Source organism: Dermacentor albipictus, chromosome 8, assembly GCF_038994185.2.
Source record: "Dermacentor albipictus isolate Rhodes 1998 colony chromosome 8, USDA_Dalb.pri_finalv2, whole genome shotgun sequence".
Classification (NCBI taxonomy): domain Eukaryota; kingdom Metazoa; phylum Arthropoda; class Arachnida; order Ixodida; family Ixodidae; genus Dermacentor; species Dermacentor albipictus.
Window position 1 is genome coordinate 45,801,060 of NC_091828.1, and position 20,283 is coordinate 45,821,342.

At 46.4% G+C, this 20,283-nt stretch overlaps 2 protein-coding genes across 3 annotated transcripts in view; one reads left to right on the forward strand and one right to left on the reverse strand.

Annotated features, from left to right (window-relative positions):
* The first annotated feature begins 786 nt into the window (after positions 1-786).
* LOC135909732 (uncharacterized) lies at positions 787-1,446 on the forward strand. The gene has a single exon (XM_065441792.1). The coding sequence runs from the start codon at positions 787-789 to the stop codon at positions 1,444-1,446; it is 660 nt and encodes a 219-aa protein (XP_065297864.1).
* A 7,368-nt stretch (positions 1,447-8,814) lies between these two features.
* The window catches only part of LOC135909721 (gastrula zinc finger protein XlCGF57.1-like), a 135,793-nt gene continuing 124,324 nt past the window's right edge, over positions 8,815-20,283 (reverse strand). The window contains exon 5 of one of the 2 annotated variants that reach the window (XM_065441774.2): positions 8,815-10,154. In XM_065441774.2, the coding sequence (XP_065297846.1) occupies positions 9,325-10,154 (830 nt within the window). In that variant the 3' untranslated portion in view covers positions 8,815-9,324. The remainder of the gene's footprint in view (positions 10,155-20,283) is intronic. The other variant, XM_065441773.1, reaches the window with a different exon arrangement.

Genomic DNA, 20,283 nt, shown 5'->3' on the forward strand with positions numbered 1-20,283 from the left:
CACATTCTCACCCCTAGAAGTGTTATCTAGATCGGATAATGGTCGCTGCCTCTTGGGGCAGAGTCGCACTGACACTGGATGAAGGCTACAGTTGCCCATGTTAGGTAAGTGTACTTTCCTTCTGGTTTGAATGAAGGGCGTGGCAGTTATGATAGTTGGCGTCATTTGTTGTTGTTGTTAAAATGTTTATTAAAATAACGGCGAAAAGTTTCCGCCCCCAGGAAGTGGATCCATCAGGGCGGTGGGAAGGATGAAGGAGGAGGTCAGTTCAGATATTATCGGCCATTTTTGAGTCTTTCAGAAATCGAAGTAGTGACTGGAATATGAGGCGCCGGATCTCGGGTGGACCATTGGGAAGGCGCCAGGCGTCTAAAATCTTAGGCCTCAGAGTAGGAGGGAGTGTGGCTATCACTCGTCTAGGGTGCAATTCTATCGCGCTTCTAAGGACGTCAGCGACGAAGCGAAGAAGCGGGTACTTCTCCACACGTTTTGTGGAGCCGACAATTTCTAACACTGTGCGCACTGATAACGCCGAAGATCCCCGGAGAAGTCAATTTCAATGATTTAGTGACACTTCTCAGACGGCACTTCGACACCAGGACATCCAAGCTTTACAGCCGGTACGTGTTTCAAGGGCACGACCAACGGCCAGACGAGTCGATCAGCAGCTACGCTGCGGCCCTCAGAACCTTGACAGCCGACTGCAACTTTGGAGCGCTGCCTTCAGCTACAATATGGACGACGTCACCTGACACTCAAACGACCGCTTCAGCAGCGAACCCAACTATGCCGCCCCAAGATGTGATGCTCCGGAACAGCTTCGTCCGCGGCGTCTGGGACGAACATCTTCCGCAGAGACTGCTCACAGAAAAAGGCCTGACATTTCAACGCACTCTGGACTTAGCCCTGTCAGCGGAAAGTGCGTCAAGGCCTCGGCGAGGAATCAAGGGAGTGGCAAACTCAGGGGAAATTAACAGGACGTCGCAAATCAAGCCAGGAAGCCAGCATACGTCAGCACGACATTGCTATCGATGCCACGGCTTGCATAACCATGAAACGTGGAAATTCAAGACAGCCGAGTGCCGTATCTGCTCCAAGAAAGTCACGTCGAGCGTGCCTGCATCTCGAAGGAAAAACACAGAACCACGCTCCGACAACAGCAGCAACGGGCGCACAGTGCCAAGCCACTACCTGTCAGAATCCTGCTGCAAGCTGCACACAGTGAATGTATGTATACACTGCCCTAAGTTCCTCGTGGACTTGAGAATGGAGGGAAAGCCAGTCCAGCTTAAGGTGGACACAGGTGCGGCATGCTCCCTGATGAGTGACGACACGGACTACAGAACGCGGAAGAAAACACCCCGTGGCTTTCAAGCGAGCCGCTCGATTTGTGCATATGGTCAGGTGAAGAATTACGCGTCCTGGGCTCCGCTCAAGTTCGTGTGAGGTTGAGATCAAAGGAGCATCTGTTGCCGTTGTTGGTTATGAAGGGCACCGGGTGCAACCTCCTAGGCAGAGATTAGTTTTCGGCACTTTGCATTCAGGTGAAGGGGATCAACCACATTGGAGAGCAAGCACCAGAGATTACAGAGGTACTGGGATGACACCCAGATGTCTTCAAGGAAGACATTGGTAGATATACGGGTCTTTTAGATCTCCTGGAACTCGAAGACGGTGCCACGGCGAAGTTTTGCAAGGCTCCTCCGATTTCAGTGGTGCTGCAAGAGCTTATGGAACACGAGCTTGATCGTCTACAGTGCCAAGGCGTCCTAAAACCAACGCAGCATACCAAATGGGCAACCCCATTAAGTACCTGATCGCGTCCTACTTCACGGCGACGAGCCATGCCCTGGCACCGCCAAGCTCTGTCGACACCCACACCATCGCAACCTCTTTGTCGTTTTGATTGACGGCTTCTTCCTCACTCTCTGGAATCTGCCAGCGGTCCGTACCTCGCTCCTCCACGGCGTGCGGTAACTCGCCAGCCTCCGCCGCGCCACACGCGTCGCGGGCTCTCGGCTTGCGATGGCGGCATAACTTGCCTGCGCGGCGACTGACGTTTTTTCGTGGCCAGCCTCTCACCATCGTCACCGAAGACATCGCCTGATTTTTTTAGCTCCGGACTCTCGTTCACTTCGAGTGCCCCGACACCCAATGGCTGAGGCACGAGCAAGGATTGGTGCTGGACGTGAGCCTGAGCATGGCTCACTCCAGAGAGACGAGGTTCTACAGCGCCCGCGATAGATCCCGACATGGCACTCTGAGTCGTTCTCGACACGTTCTTCCTTCGCGCGCAGCAGCGCAATCTCCCTCTGCAACTCGAGTACGCGGCGGGAAGACCGTGCCCAATCGCCATCACCAGCCTCGCGTTGTCGAGCTTCTTCGCGCCTCCGCTGCTCTTCCTGTTTGAGGCGCTCGTCCTTTTCGCGCTGTCGCAGCTCTCGCGCTTTCCTGCGCTCGCGACGATCTGCCTCTTCTTCGGAGCGTATATGGCGCAAAAACTCCCAGAGCGCTGGTCCCTCAAGGCCCATCTGCCTCCCGACGTCCACGATGCCGTTCATCGGCCATATCTCGGCTTTCTCCCGCTCTCCGCGGTACGCTTCTGCTCTGCCTGTTATGCCCCGGGGACAAGAAAGATCGTAGTCAGCAAGTCGTGTCGCGGACGCCAGTTGTCAAGGATTGGGGCATGATTACTTGCACTATCCGGGGAACGAACGAAATGGGACGACAACAAACCCACTCGGCACCGGTCGGGCGTCAGGTCGGGAGACGGAGCAGGCAGCACGAAAACCTCCACCATTTATTTCCACAGTGTGGGCCTACATAAATGATACGATATTTGTGGTATCGTGGTGTTGTGTCATGTGTCACGTCGTATCAGTGTTCACAAAATTGTGTCATTGCATTTTGAAAAAAGAATGATACAGCTTGTGACATTATGTTGGAACAGGGTACGAATAACCCTAGCAGATCAACATATCCCAGCATACGCAAGGCTTGTGTAACAAGATGCCATGCAGCATACGGCTAACGTATGCATTTTTCCAGTTCATATTTTACTTTTATTAATACATAGACACCTACATGGCAGAACGGTGTGAATAGGCAATTGCTATTTGAGTTCACAAGTTACAAAGAAACTTTGAGAGAACCCGCACTGAAATATTCACATGTGTGCAGGTGCTTCTTGACGTGGACGTAACGTGCCACCGTCTGAAGGCATACGTGTCACCAAAATGGCTCAGTGGATGTGGAGGTAATCCGCAGGAGTGAAACTCTCAAAAACAAAAGAGACAGAAAACTGATGTTTATTAGTTACATGTACGTACATTGTCGCCCAATATAGAAGTAATTTTTCAGGTTGAACGGAATACGAATCGTATAGTGCCAGAAGTGAAAAAAAAATGCACAATATGTTTCAAACAGTTTTCGAAGAATGAACAGCTATCATAAACGTTTGTGCAAAAGAATGCGCACGTCATGGTGTTCATAACATTGGCAAGTTTCTGTATTTCCATCTCACATCATAAGGCATTGTTTACTAAAAGCACAAATGGAGCACAAGGAACGAAAGAGGAAATTGCTCGCATATAAAGGACTCTTCAGAGAGCGCAAATGACCCTTGCACAGCCAGGCAAGGCATGAAAGAGCATAAGCTTGGGCATGTTGGTATTCCATGACTTTCACGTTTTTAGCGCACGAAAAGGGACTAGAGACAGAGGTACGACGCGGATATAGCGCCAACTTCCAACAATTCTTTTTTATTCTACTAAGCGGCACACACACACACACACACACACACACACATATATATAGGGAACGGACAGCAGCGCACGCTTGCGTTAGCGCGCCTTCAATCTTTCAAAAAAAAGAATGTGATTTTTAAACGTGACAGAGATGGTGACTTGATGGAGATAGCATTTTAATCTTGCAGTTAAAAAATGTTTTTGGGCTATGCATCGTCGCATTTTGTATCTTCGATATCACCTTAACTTGCCATTACACATGTCTCGTTGCTGTCGTTTTGTTCAAAACCAGTACATATGCGCATGCGTGCGCTGCTGTGTGTTCCCTATATATATATATATATATATATATATATATATATATATATATATATATATATATATATATATATATGTGTGTGTGTGTGTGTGTGTGTGTGTGTGTGTGTGTGTGTGTGTGTGTGTGTGTGTGTGTGTGTGTGTGTGTGTGTGTGTGTGCGCGTGCGTGTGTGTGTGTACCGCTTCGTAGAATAAAAAATTACCGACGATTACGTTACTTCCTAATGCGAAATTTGAGCGCAGCAAATAAGCTGTTTCACCTTTTCGATAGATTGAGGCAAAGAAATCGAGCAACACATGTATGCGCTATCACAGAATTTTTTTTGATTTTTCACACGTATTCCTCGGGCGGTGAACATATACAGATCCGCCGCCACCGATCTGGCTCTCTGATTGCCACCGCACAGGGCGAACGGCAGCGGCAATTTCGGCTCGGGCGGTGCACATATACAGATCCGCCGCCACCGATCTGGCTCTCTGATTGCCACCGCACAGGGGTTGCATTGGAGGAGGAGCGAAGAAAGGAATTAAGTTCGAGCCGGCGCTTTGACAACCGGAGACTCGCAGGAAGAGGGGGGAGGGGGGCGGCGTGTACACCCAGCGGCAAACGATGGGGGCAGAAGCGCGAGCAGCAAGCGGACAACACGATAAAGGGAGGAGGGAAGAGATAGCAGCGACTGACTGATGCCGCTGACGCCGATAGTGAGTCAACCCCAGCTGCGGAGTTGGTTTCAGGGACAACGCCGCCGATGCCGACACAAACAATATGATACCCTCGCTTCCGCAGCGCTAAGAACCAGGTCTAGCCGTAGGAAGGTGGTCACGTATTCGTCGACGTGCCGGGGCCTACGTGAAATAACCGGCGCGTCGGCAACTGAAGAGCACCCTATCCGCCACACAAGAACAGGGGGGGGGGGACCCTTTCCTCCTCTTTCTGCATGGCGGCGACGGTGTTCTATGCAGTCACGTTATCTTGACTCTCTAGCGGCGTCAGCGGCATCCAGCGGTATCAGTCGGTCGCTGCTAGCGCTGGGGGGATGAAAGGGGGGCGGAGCTGGTTACGAGGCCGACGACAACGCCGACGACGACGCGAAACCCAGGAACGGACGCCAAAGAGCTGCGCTCTAAAACAATTGTTGGAAGTTAGCGCTGTGGCCGCGTCGTACCTCTGTCTCTCCTCCCTTTTCGTGCGCTTAAAACGTAAAAGTCAGGAAAGGCTAGTTCCCTGAGAAACGTATACAGCCTCTACTACGCACTTTCTAGTATTTTATGCCCATACTACGCCCACGGGAGTGGCCTTTATCATACTTTTGCTTCCATTTGAGCTTTATTTTTGCACAGGTAATGTTTTACAAGATATTACAAGATACAAGATGCTATTACAAGATATTTGTATTTACGAAGTTCCTATTTTAATGTATCAAATATTCACACACCCTTAATCAAAACAGCGAATTCTTGGATTCTCTTAAAAAATATGTCCTGCGCACAATTTCGTTGGTGAGGAAATTCCTTATGAGAGAATGGCACAACTGCAATTCAGAAAGAATCTTTTCAAATGTTCAAAAACAGGATTGGCCCAATTTTTAGCCTTTTGCGCACAAATGTATTATAGAGCGAAGGTGTATGCTCGATTCAAAATGTAAATTTTATACAAATATTTCCGCAGATATATGTCACACTAGTGCTTATAGAAATGCTGATACATTAGTTGAAATAAAATGTAGGAATGAATTAGGCATCATGGACTTGACATTTGACTCAAGACTCAAAGTACTCCTGTGTGTTAGCTATAGCAAGTTCTTTCTGTGTTAATAATCAACCTCCAACTGCCATCACTTAACTTCTCTTGCAGTCCCAGATACAATAAAATGCTAACATCCGTGTATTGCATGCTGCCATTCAAGTACTAAAATACCAACAACAGACAATGAATACTCACTAAACAATGGCATTTATTTGTTGCTCTGATGAAACAGACAGTGGAAAGCTAACTTACTGAACAATAAATTGCTCTGAAAAAGAATCCATCTGTAAAAAAACAAAAGGTTCAAATAGACCAAGATCAAGAGCCTCCAGGGCGAACCATGTATACCAGAACATAGAAGCAAAAATACATCAGTAGGGTCTACCAGAACAAATTGATACGTCCCAAAAGCAATACTGAAAAAAATATAAAAAAACAAGACAGCACTATCAGAAATCAGACCATTCACACATCTGTAGTGTATTAATCAGTTACAGTGAACGCATATGTTCTGTAGGGGCATGCAAACAGTCATTTTTGAGATCAAAACAAATGTTGAATACTTTTCGAATAATAAATAGTCACACATAACAAAGCAAATCGCCGATTTTACCGACTTCATTATGTCGATGTTTAACTGTATTTTGATTTTTTTCTGAGCTATGGGGCTCTTGCACTGCCCAGGGGGCACTGCGAAAATGGTGCTAAAAAGCGCCCTCTGTCCTGAACTGGGTAGTACCAAGCTCGGTCGTCTGCTTTGGAAAGCACGTTTACAATATGGACTCGCCACTTTCGGTTTTGTTGTACCACGGCTTGCAGCGAATATCGGGCGCCGAAGATTTTTTTTCAGGGGCGGCACACTGCGTAAAGGCAATAAATTATGCAACGCCGAAAACGTGTACGCCGTTCAAGAAATAAGCGGCGAAGTTTTAGCGCGGTGTCAATCGCAAGTGAAGTGAGTCGCGTACGATGTTGAACTTCAGGTAAGGTTTGCACGCTGCTGCTAGATTCGGGCGCACGAACACGAAGAAATGCTTGCTATAAATGAATTCACAGCAGCGATAAGCAGACATCATGTTCACGGAATTGCTCGAGCGCACGACGGTACGCGCCGTTACGGCGGCGGTCTTTCGACATGCCGCGAAGCGGCGGGCCTCCAGCAATATTTGTTGACTGCATGCCGCTAGACAAGTAGTTATGCCTGCACTATAGCAGCGGCCATCTAACGCTTTAGCAAGTAATAACTGGTGCAATGCATATGAGCTCGCAGTAACGTACGTGCGAATCGCGCTGCAGCGCGAGCTCGTGCGCTGCTCGCTTGATGCAGCTTTTAATGACAGCGCTCGAACATCGATGTGCTGCACTGAGCACGTGCTGGTGGGCGCGTTGGTTATGCATGATTACAACGATTGTCTCGTGTGTCCTTTCAACGTCCGTTGTTTTATTTGGCGCCTGCGTTGTAAAGATGTGCTGCAATCAATGCTACCTTGCTGTGCTGCCTCAACGTGCCGGCTTGAGGGCAAGGATGGCACATTTAATTCCCTAACCTGTGTCGCTCGTAGTGGGGTCGTGAATTGTCCCCGAATCAGCCCGACCATCTGTGCTCATTTGCACACACCTGGTCACTTCACCACTTCGCACCGGTCGAATTGTTAATTGTCGCTGTGGCCGGGTCTCCAATCGTGAATCACTAGTCATGCCTGCTGCTATGTCGGTCTGCCGTCGGGACTTTAGGTGCAAAATACCGAATTTCAGAACGCAGATAATCAAGCAAGCTTCAAGACAGGCGAAGCAGTCAGCATGGCGCGAAGTTTCGCTTACCCAGCGCGACGAACTGCTGCTATCCAGCGCGCCCGACGCTCCGCTTCGTGAGGCCTTGAAGGAAAACGGTAGAATGTGATGTTGGGATTCAGGCCTTCTTGATCATGGCAGCCCACGACGCAGAAGTGACGACGGTGACGCTTTTTCGAGGCTGAGCTAGGTCTCTCCGGATCGGCGTCACCGATTCCTTCTGATTCCAGCATTACGTCTCACTGAGAGTCCGTTTTCGTTTAACTATAGGCTGCGGCTAGCTCGCAGCGTGGTCTGTGAGAAGTGACGAGCCTCTTCGCACTCGCAACAGGGCAGAAAAAAGTGCGAATCGACGCAAAACTCAGGCTGGAAACGTGCTTCATCACAGCCAGGGCTCAATACTACCTAAGCTGGTACTACCCAGATAACGTTTCGCGCGCCGCCACCAAGCGCCGCTACTATACCTCAAACTCCAGCGCAAGGCGCCCATAATAGCTTTGTGTGGGTCAGTTCTGATGTTCTCACAATTCCTTTTGCTCTGTGTTCTATAACATGTTGAGAAAAGTTCTACAGCGAATATGATGACCCCCAAAAAAGTGTTTCAGGGGCCGTTTAAGCGAAAGCTTTAGCTCGGGGGCTCCTATCTAAATACATGGGAAAGGAGAAATCGTTTTTCTCGACAACTACTCCACCAAATTTCATGAGGTTTGTTGTATTTATTAGAAATAGTCAGAATGTAGGCACAGTTGGTAGTCAATTTCTTATTTAGGCCATCAATCTTTTAATAAAAATTGTTGAAAATCACAAATGTCCAGAAAACGGAACTATGAAGCTTATAACTCTGTAACTGAGCAATAAAAAAGGATATCACAATTCTGTAAAATGCATCGAATAGGGCATCTAAAGCTGACAATATTGGTGTATTAAACAAGGCTTTCAAATATACCTTTAATATGTGAGCAGAAATTTTGCAGAATCCTCGTAAACAATGTAACAAGTTCACGAAATATATAAATTGATACATCAAATTTCTCCGCTTTGATGATCTACTGTATGCAATTTACAGAACTACGATATCTATTCCAGGTACAGAGCTACATATTTACAAAGTTGCTTAATTTTTTTTTCAAATTTTGTAAATACCTGTTATAATACTCAAGCCTTAAATCTATTCTACTTCTAGCAGTCACTAGAATTTAACTCCTTCTCCCAAATGCAACAAATTTCGTTGTAATTGGTCTAGCGGTTATCTCAGAAAAGCGTTCCCGCATTTAACATGTATTTGAATAGGCAACATCAGAGTTGGGCCCGAGCTAAAGCTTCCTCTTAGGAGCACGTGGAGACACTTGTGCTACCTGATGCAGTAGAAGACAGTGTAACATGCTAAACGTTTGCAGATTTATATTTCAGACTCTTGTTTAACATGGTTGTTGACCTACCCGAAAATATCATATTGCTGCGATCTCTTATGTCTACTCAAGTGATGAGGCTGTGCAAGGGACTTTGAGCAGAAGGTACAACTATATGGCCGGCCACCTGTATGAATGAGCTGGTGTGTGAATGCGCTCGACAGGCGCGTAAGACAGCGCGTGTCGAGGAGATTATTGTCGTACAGGGAAGCCCAAGCGACATAGGTCATCTCTGTGAAATCTTTATACCGGTGAAATTGTGGGCACAAAAAGACCTTGCGGCCACGGAATGACGGGCCTGTGCGGGAGTTGCTCAGCTCTGTAGCTTTGCTGAAATGGCTTCTCGCCTCATGTGTTTCCTGAGGCTGCTCTTTTGTGAGAAGCTCTGAGAGCACGAGGGGCACTGATATGGCTTCTCGCCTGTGTGGGTGCGCAGGTGGGCTTTAAGGTAGGCCTGTTGTGAGAAGCTCTGAGAGCATGAAGGACACTCAAATGGCTTCTCGCCTGTGTGGGTGCGCAGGTGGTCTTTGAGGTGGCACTTTCGTGAGAAGGTCTGGGGGCATAAAGGGCATTCAAATGGCTTCTCGCCTGTGTGGGTACGCTGGTGAACGTTTAAATCATATCTGTTTGGAAAGCCCCGAGAGCATGAAGGGCACTGATATGGTTTCTCAGCTGTGTGAGTGAGCAGGTGGGCGTTCAAGTGACTTTTGTGTGAGAAGCTACGAGTGCATGAAGGGCACTGATATGGCTTCTTGCCTGTGTGTGTGCGCAGGTGGGCTTTTAGGTAGGCCTGTTGTGAGAAGCTCTGAGAACATGACGGGCACCCAAATGGCTTCTCACCTGTGTGAGTATGCCGGTGGGCTTTCAGGTGACTCTTCTGTGAGAAGCTCCGAGAGCATGAATGGCATTGATATGGCTTCTCGCCTGTGTGGGTGCGCAAGTGAACATTTAAGTTGTATCTGTTTGACAAGCTCCTATGGCATGAAGGGCACTGAAATGGCTTCTCGCCAGTATGGACGCTGGCATGTGCTTCCAGATGAAACAGTTCATCAGCCTCATAGTCACATAGGTGACATCTGTAGAGGCATCCTTGCTTTGAGTTGTCACACTTGGCAGTTGACAGAGAAATAGAAGGCCTCGATGCTGCAAAATAAAACAAAAGTAAGTAAGAGGTATTATGAAATTCCAAAAAAGAACACAAATGCTAAATTTATTGACAAGCTCTCTTTTCTTTATTTCGGAGATCAGGTTGATCTTAAGTATGATGGAACAAAGGACTCCTAAAGGTCCTTTTAAATTACTCAATATTACGGCATTTCAATGTTTCATGACCCTGTTTGTGAAGTAGACTTACGAAAAGTATTTTACAGAAAAGTTAAAAATCATAAAGTGACAGAATGTGAAGTGTTTCACAAATCTCTCATTCATATGAGCCTCAGAGAACACTTTGAAAAATGCTTTGACCAAAATTGCTCTCTTATCCTCAATCAGCACTTGAGGCCCGGAGGCTATATTTGTCACTTGCAAAACTAATGATTCGCTGACACAACAAACTTGTCTCATACGAGACTTCATCAGCGGGTTTCTTCTTGATCACACGCTGAACTTTGGCAACGTTTTCATAAGTTGAGATTGCAAGAAGCCGGCTAGGAAATACTGTAGTTTTTCCCGTATACCACGCCAACACATACAACACGCATCCTCTTCAAGAACAGCTCGGAAATAAAAAAAAAATGCGCGTATAACCAACGGAAATAACTGCCTAAAACCCCCAGGTGTTTACAAAAACCATAACCATTTGGGATAAATGATTTGTTCATGCCATATCTTCAGCCAGTGACTCTGCTTTACTGTTTTCGGAGATAGGAGCTGGCCCCTTGAGCACGGCTTATCGTTATCCAAGTTCTACATTGCAAATGCCATGTGCACTATTCGCAAACTGCTGTACGCAAAACGGCGACCCATGCAGAGGCGGAGAGTGACCGACAATGCAGCAGGGAAGAATGGACTTTGAACGCACAGGGGTCGAGAAACAGTGGGCTACCCCAGGAAGTAACGAAAGTGTGAGTAGCTGAGAAGCTTGCCTTAAAGTGTGGCTTCGCGGCAGCGCATGTTGTGCTACCATGGAACCACACTTCAAATATATATTCCAGTAATCTGCACCCCAATCCTGACTTTACTGTAAAATTTAAGTACGTTTGGTGCGGCTTATAGGTGCTAAATACGGTAATTTCTTTTTGAGTGCACTCTGCTTCTAGTGCTCTGCCATCACAAAATAGTGGCGAATGATTGGGGGAACTGACAAGGAATAGCACAAACAAACCACCCCCATGGGGAAGCGTAATGCATTTTAACACACGAACAGGTGAATGTATTGTAGTGTTTGTGAAGGGAGGCACTGAGAATCGTCGGTGGCTTTGAAGGAACGACACACACACGAGTTCCACGCCGCACCCAATTAACCCCTCAGTTGCAGCAAGGGTGTTTATATATATATATATATATATATATATATATATATATATATATATATATATATATATATATATATATATATATATATATATTGTAAGCACTATTAATGTACTTCGTCGTTTTCATTTGTACATAGCCATCATCATCTTTCCTCTTCTTCGACTTCTTCGCGCGTGAGCTGCGGGCGCTGCCTTTTTTGGAATAAACAGCGCTGGACAACTTGGTCGGTCTCGGTATTATAAAGTGGTGGAGGTACGTCAAGATCCCGACGTCCTCTCGCGTTCCCGTCCTCCCTGGAGCTCCGTTCCGGTCGCCGCCTGCACCCAGCTACCCCTACAACAATGGACACTTCTAACCCCGGCCCTTCCGGCGCCTCTAACCCTACTATACACAGACGACCCCGCCTGCGGCGCCCTCTTGGACTGTGACGAGCCCTCAGCGCGATCCCCCTGTCTTCGCGGGTCTCCGCGGTGATGACGTCGACGATTGGATCGACCACTACGACCGCGTGAGTTCTTGCAACAAGTGGAACGACACCCAGAAATTGAGGCACGTCGCCTTCTACTTGACCGGTGTTGCAAAGACGTGGTATTTCAACCACGAATCCGACATCGTGGATTGGTCCACGTTTACCTCGAAGCTGCGGCAAATCTTCGCTTCCTCGTCTGGCCATGCAGAAGTCGCCAAACAGAAGCTGGGAACGCGGCGCCAACTTCCCCAAGAGTCTTACACCTCATACATAGAGGATGTCTTGGCTCTGTGCCGCCGTGCGAATCCTAGCATGACGGAAGCCGAACGCGTTCGCCACATCTTAAAAGGCATTGGGCCTGTCGCGTTCAACGCCTTAATCGTGCAAAATCCGGCTTCTGTCCAAGACATCACTTCAACGTGTCAACGCCTCGACGAGCTGCAGTCTATTCGTCTTCCACATGACAGCAGCGATCCTCAGGTTCCCCATTCTCCAGATCTACGTGCTCTTATCCGCACCATCATCCGCGAAGAGCTTCAACTACAAGACCTCAGGCGTCCACCTGCTGCCTGCGCCCCAACCCCCGCCTTCGACTTGCGCGAGGTCGTAAAGCAGGAGTTGACAGCTATGACTACACCCACGACGCATCTTGCTCCGGTAGCGCGCTCCACACCTACCTACGCGGATGTTGTTTCGCTACCCACCCCTACTGTGCCTTCCGTGCCTACTGGCGTTTCCTATGACCCTTTGGCTTCGATGGGAACCAGAGCACTTGCTGCGCCATCGTACCCTCAGTGGCGTCCACATCGTCCAGTTTGTTTTTACTGCGGTATATGCGGCCATATATCACGCTTCTGCCGCCGGCGCCAGCAGGACGAACGGCGAGGCTATGCTGAGCACGAAAGAGACCGCACTCGCCGATCAGACGACTACTATCCCGGACCGTACTCGTCCCCGCAACAGCGTTCTCCGTCTCCACCAGCTGCTCCCAATCTGCCTCATAGTTCCCGTTCAGCCAGACGTCGTTCTCCATCCCCTTACCGGTGCTCTACATCACCGCTTCGCCCCACTTCCCATTTTGTCGACCAGCACTCGGAAAACTAACTGTTGCAGTTTTTGGAGGGGAAACTGCTTCTTATCGGTCTTCAAAAATTCCTCCTGTTCGCCCGGCCAACATGCTTTCTGTGACTGTCGAAGGTGTTCCCGCGTCAGCTCTCATCAATACCGGTGCCGCCGTTTCTGTTCTTCGGAGTGATCTGTGTTCCCGGCTCCGTAAAGTAAAAACGCCTTATCTTGGACCTATTTTGCGTGGTGCTAATAATGCGTTCATTCACCCTGACGGACAGTGTACTGCTCGTGTTCTCATCGACGGCATACGCCACCACATCGAGTTTATCATCCTTCCAACGTGTATCCATGAACTTATACTGGGTTGGGACTTCCTACATTCTGCTTCAGCCGTCATTTCCTGTAGAGAGGAAGTTGTCCACATCACGGATACAGCACTTGAACCTGTTGCGGACTCTTCACTTTCATGCGTGAACTTGACCATCGCTGCCGACTACGTCCTGCGTCCTGGTCACGAAGACGTTGTGGCCGCAACATCCAGTCAGATCGCCGACGGAGACGCCCTAGTCGCCCCTTCTTCCCGCTGTACTTCTCGCGGAATTCTCATTGCCACCTGTCTCGTCCGGTTTTCACGCGGCTGCGCCCTTCTGTCTGCTTGCAGGCCTCTGCAATATATATATATATATATATATAACTTGAGTGGTGCTACAAGGTAAACAGAACAAGTATTTAATTTCGACAGTTTCGATCGGTGGACCGATCTTCATCAGGGTTTTTTTTTTTTTTGTAAACCCTGATTAAGATCGGTCCACCGATCGAAACTGTCGAAATTAAATACTTGTTCTGTTTACCTTGTAGCACTACTCAAGTTCTTTACGTTTGAAAGGTAGCCTGAAGAATTCCTCTTTGCCTACACACACACACACACACACACACACACACACACACATATATATATATATATATATATATATATATATATATATATATATATATATATATATATATATATATATATAAATAGCGGGGTGCCCCGTGCGGCCATCTAACAGAACAAAGTACGCACTATAATATACAACAGATATAAAACATAATCTAAACAGCTGGACAAAAACAAGGGAAGCACGTGTACGCGGTGACGGAAGCCGCACTTGGTCTTTTGGAGCAGCTTTCGGAGCAGGAAAAATTGAAGTTTGTAGCAGAAATATATGCTTCTGCAGCAGAAAAATATGCTGTTTGGAGCAAGAAAAGAACGCTTTTGAGCAGTAATTTACTGCTCCGGTGCAAAGCGGAAGCACCGTATAAGTTAGTACTTTCTGAAACATTGCATTCAATATGTATTATGCTAAGATGCCAGTATTTTTTCTCCAACTTGATGTGCAAGTTTATTGTTCTTATACAAGAGGATTAATATAAGCGCCAGCCTAATAGTAATTCACATTTAATTCCGCATTTAAATATAGAGTTAACCCCTCCGCACTTACGTTCTCCTTCGCTTCGTTATTAATTTCATCTGCTAAATGTTCTATCTATTATAGCATTTCATCCACTAAACAATCAAGTTGAATGCGCATAGCCACCCTATTCATTACCAATATGGCGCGATTACTGTATCCTCACAGATTAAATATACTGCGTAAGGATAAGCTCATGCATTTAAAGCTCATGCTAGCCAAAGCGTATGGTCTTCTAGGGTGTTCTAAACAAATCACTGGCACACTCCCTGTTTGGCACTCACGCGATGTTAATAAATAACAGGGTGCCTGTATTTTAAAGAAACTATACATCCCTACAATTGAAATTACTAGCTGTGCAAGTTGGTAGTTCACCAGACGCATGACTAAGCAGTGCACATACAGATGTAACAGTAACAATTATATTTTATTTGTCCTCGTAGTAATAGATTGAACAGCGTCTGTGTTGCGTGACTTGTGCGCCCGTGACTACTTTCTTGTCCCCTTTTCAAATTTTTTTTTTCATGTCGGAGCTGCCTAGCCGTGATATAATGCGCCTTACGCACTTGTAAATATACCACTAAGCAACCGCGAAAAAGTTGCATTGAGAAGCTGTGTCCTCACAATAGTACGTAAGCATAATTACATCACATAATTATAATTGCTATAACAATTAAATGTCACTCGAGGAGAAATTCCACGGTCGTTTTCGGCGTCGCCATGAAATTGTGCATAATGTTCAACTGTGATAGGATGGCACACCGGTACCCTAAATGCTGTAGCGGTGAAGAACAATGCGAGTGTGAGTAGTGAAGGTTGGTTGCTTGATGCGCTGCGCCTTGTCGCACAAGCAAAATATTCCCAATTTGGAGCAGGTCCGTGTTGGCTCAGGTCTGGCGCTATGGTTGCAACAAACAGTTTGGCACAGCATATAGCAGGATTTGCTTAACAGCGCAATTGGCGCAGAAATTCCATTACAGACAATATTTTTTTCTGGTTAAATTTGGGTCCGCCCTCGTCCTTGGTTTTTGCAAGGCTTAGATGACCAATGAGTGCGTGAAATTTTGTTGCATCTTCAAATAAAGCAACACCATATGAAGGAACATCGCATGTACATGGCAGCTGGAACGGCAAGAAAAAAAACTTCGCTTGACTTGTATATGGCCAAAGCAGGTGAAGAGCAGACGACATTTTCACAATAACGGTGTAGTCGTTACTGTTTAAATAATGCAGCAGTGAAGAAAGTATCCCCGACGTGAACATCAAATGAATAAAAAAAGATGAATTTGGTATGACTAGGGCCACATTCATCATATACTTAGTCCTATAGCCCCCGTTCGATTGCTATCACACTGACCTCTTATTGTTTCCAACATACGAATTAAAAAACACACAATAACAACTTCAGATAGAAGCGAGCGCCTCTGACTCTGTAGTGCTGTTCGTCAACGACTCTCTACCCCAAGCTTCCTCTTGCCTTTCTTTCCATTCCCCTTCTCCCTTCGCCCAGCGCAGAGTACCCTACCGATTTTTTGACTGGTTAACATCCTTGTCTTCCCTTTTATCTCTCTCTCTCTCTCAGATACAAGAGTTCTTATAAAAAATGCTCCACGACTTTTTCTGTGTCACCATTACTGTATTAAACAATCTGAGTAGCAAGCTTTTCGTTGCAAAAAAAGAAAGAAGTTAGTACCATAACTATTCATTGTCGGTCCCTTTAATAAGATGTGTGCTTTCACCTCTGGCCGACGGCTCCTTGTTACAACAGCAAACTTTTTATGCATTTCAGTGTTCACAGGTTGGCAGTTATTTCCCTGATGCCCCAGAATGCCCCAAAAGTTACTGCTGAGACAAATTTAGAATCCTAGTTCCAGTTTTGTTACCACTATCAGATATAAGGAAATGGCTTGTTTTTTTTTTCTTTGCTGTAATACAGTAAAACTTCAGTGATACGTTTCTCGAGACAAAAGAAAAAGTAACAGCTGGGAAACTTAACAGTCAGAAAGCCCGCAAATTGCCACAGCACTGTCATAAACAGCTCTGAATTGCTGCCAGTACCGTCATCAGACATCTCGGTGCCTGCAGCATGACTGGGAACGGAGTGTACACATGTGTATAACTAAGGGACACATACAATGTTCCATAAGTGTCCAGTTTCAATTTTATTATGCTTCACTGCAATGCTATGCACATGCTTCACCGCATACCACAGCTTTACTGCGGTTAAGCTGTATAAATAGAAGTGGCAATGCACTAGTGGCACTTAAGACTGCTTAAATGGGTGAATGCGAAAGCATTACGCTCCCTTCGGTGAAATGCTTTTCTCCACGCATTCCTTGTCTGCGCAAGCTTTCGCCTGGGTTCTAACGCGCGAAGCCTCTCAATGCGCACGCTTGCCCGCGAGGTGTTCATAACTCGATGGACCGCACGGCTGCTCAGCTGAGAACAAGCTGTTCGTCTTGTTTTGAGGTGCGCACAATTTTGGAAGGCGCGTGCAAGAACACCAGAGTCACGAGAAATGAAGACACAATCGAATGAAAGAGTACAATCGCGCATTGTAACCAAGCAAAAAAAATGGCAGATAGTTTCGCTCACTGCGGGAAATTACTGCATGATGTGGTAACAGAACAAAAAATGACAGAGGTAGTTTCGTTTGCTGCACAAGATGACTGCACGATATAGTAACAATGAGACAAAAGAGAAGTTGTCCCTCCAGCTACGGCACCGAGTAAAACAAGGACTCGCAGACATTCAGTTTATAGGTTTTATAATTCCTCTAATCGTGAATTGTCACGTGTAATAAACTTTATTCAAAGAGCAGGTGACAGCGGTGATCCCCAGGTGGGTGGCGCCCTCAGTCCAGCATGCCATGGTTTCTCGCTGCCCATCGCACTCTGTGCACTAGTAGAAGCTAGTCTTCAGGGCACAAGCAGGCCAGCAGGCCCTCACACTGCTCTGGGGCAGTGGGTTGAGGGAAGAGAGGCAGTGTCACGTGTGTGCATTGTGATTCCATATAGTAAAGCGAGCGCGGCGCCGAGCATTTGTTACAGGCGCAGTCGTAGCATGTCTACAATTTCGCATGAAACAGTGGCCTGTGTGCAAACAGGTTTGTCCATAGCCTTCTGTATGCAATGGCCTCCTCTCTCATCAATTTGTGGTGCAGTGGAAGATAGGTTCTTCTTCCGAGTTTGTAATGCACCATAATTTCTGTGTATCGTCTGGATACGGCTTCACCTTGATCCTCCGTGGCATGTCCCTCCAGCACGTTAGCCTGGAGAGTTTCACGCACCACAAAGCTTCCCACCAGGAGCTCGTGTCCCGGAGTACAGGCTGTGTGTATGTCCGGAATGTGTTTGGTTCTTTCGAGTATGTCGGAGCTAATGCAAGGAAGATCCACCTCCAGCAGCATGGGTTTCTGCCAGCCATGTCTTGGTTCGGTGTGACCACGTGCGCCCACCCCTCAACCCGGCGTACGATGGACAATTCCATGCAGCGTGTGCATTGCGATACAAACATATAAAGAACAGTGCAAAAACCCATGCTGCTGGAGGTGGATCTTCCTTGCATTAGCTCCGCATTAGCTCCGCAGTGGCACCATAAGGAAGAAACGAAGCGACTGCAAGTTTTATGATTTGTCGGTGCCACTGCTTTAACTGAACCCCCTTTCCCTTGGCCCCTGTGCGTACTTATGTCGCACTTCTTCTGTTCAGAACAAGGTCTCGGATGGACACATGTGAATGCTCAAAATAGGATTGCTAAGAGCGGCTACACAATAAAAAGAAAATATCACCCCTCTTGAGAAACAAGCGTAGCCGTGCGCGCTACTACTTGTGTTTTGTTTTCCTTCACTTAAAAATAGCGTACTATGAACCGAATAAATCATAAATGCCAAAAACATTCATATTTCTTTTGTTTTGATGCATTTTTGTGTAAATTACTTTCAGGGAGAGCTTAATACATTTAGTAACATTTCTTGCATGCCTTGCGAGCAGTGCTTTTCGCGAGAAGTTCCCATTGGTGATATTACTACATTAAATAAAACAAACAATTAGGTACAAAGGTCAATGTTGTGTTAATCCATGTTAGTAATTGTTCGTTAATGTTACCAGAAATTTAGAAGGCTTTGGGCTACCTGACAGCAATTGATCCGTTTCCTTCTTCAAACATATCGCTTCGCGGTTACTCTACGTAAGATACAGAAAACTCGAAAACAAGCGAACCTATGTAGATTAATCAGTGTAGCCAATAAGGAAGTGCTCCACTTTTAGAATCTAAATTTGGCAATAACCAGCGACTGCACCTGCATACATCAGCAAAGCAGCTGAGAAACAATTAAATGAAGTGTGGCATGTTTCCTCCGGCAAGAATATGAGCCAATACTGTGGTCGTTCTATATATGCGCGATATGAATGTCCGGGACGTAAGGCGAAAGGCCCTAATTTCAAATGGAAATGATACTTCGACGTTCTGTGTAGAAAAAAAAAACGCAAATTCGACACCGTAGAACAGCACTCCGATCCATCAATGCAGCAAGGACAAGTTTGTTCGAGTTCTTGTAAACCACGGGGTGGGGGGTGGGGGGGATAGGCGAGCCAATATCGACGTAGCCGTCAGTGATGTGTATAAAGTCCTTACACGCGTCCCAAAATAATTGCAGAAGCCAGACAATGTCTTCAACCGACCATGCAACACGCATATTCACTTCATGAGTGTATTCCAGGAAACTCTCCAGTGGGAAATCTGAAGTCCAGTCTGCCTAGGCTCTGCCATTATATCAGCCTGTTTTGTTGACCTCTCCTGCCATTACAGCAATTGGACATACTTGGTCCGATTGGTAACGCGCTTATTATACTGAAATACGATTTGCTATAGCAGTAACTTCGATTTTACTGAGGTATTTTTTCTAATGTAAAGCTAAACAAATGTTCGCTGTAGTTACTCTCCATAAACCCCTTTTCTATATGAAAACTGAACATTTTTCTCTGCCGCTTCTTTTTCACATATTTAAGTTCTCAATAGAACATATAGGTCGCGGCGGCCGCATTTCGATAGGGGCGAAATGCAAAAATGCTGGCTCGTGCATTGGGGGCACGTTAAGGGTCCCCTGGTGTTACGAATTATCGCGGAGTCCACCGCTACGGCGTGCCTCATAATCAAATCGTGGTTCTGGCATGTAAATTTCTCAGAATACAATTCAATTCAATAGAAAAGATGCATCGCTGTAGTGCATGGGAAATATTCTGGCAACTAAGATTTGCATACGGGCTAAGTATGGAGTTTTTTATATATAACGTAGTTCAAGCGCAATGTTTAGGGTAAAGCGCACGGACTTGAGCATGCTTTCATTGTAGAGATGACACTTCAGCAAGCACGCTCGGGGTGACTGAGCTTTCCTAGGCATACTTCAGTTTTACAGCGCCACTTGATGGTCGGCAGAAGTGGTGGTCGTGCAAACTAATGTTTGCCTGCTTCTTTTGAAGCGTGTGACAGTAAATTTAGGTGCCAATCAAATTGTTACGGCAAACAACAATGCCATGTGCCGTTCAATTTATCCAACAAGGCTGTCAATTCCCAAAGCCAGTCAATTTATTTAAAGTACCAGTAATGTAGTCTAAACGCAATATACTTCAACAGCAACACAAATTCAACGCAGTCAAATTTCTGTAAAGAAGCTGAGAAAAGGGTTTTAGTAGCCAACTTTAATAAGGTTTAAGTCCTTTTTTTTTACTAGAATGACACAAGAGGCTTCAAATGACTTAAATAAATCGAAACAGAAATGTTAACGTAGCAGAAGCAGCGCTCCATG

What these genes read in the sequence shown, in the direction of transcription:
- LOC135909732 (XM_065441792.1), top strand. Translation starts at nt 787, where the DNA reads ATGCCGCCCCAAGATGTGATGCTCCGGAACAGCTTCGTCCGCGGCGTC.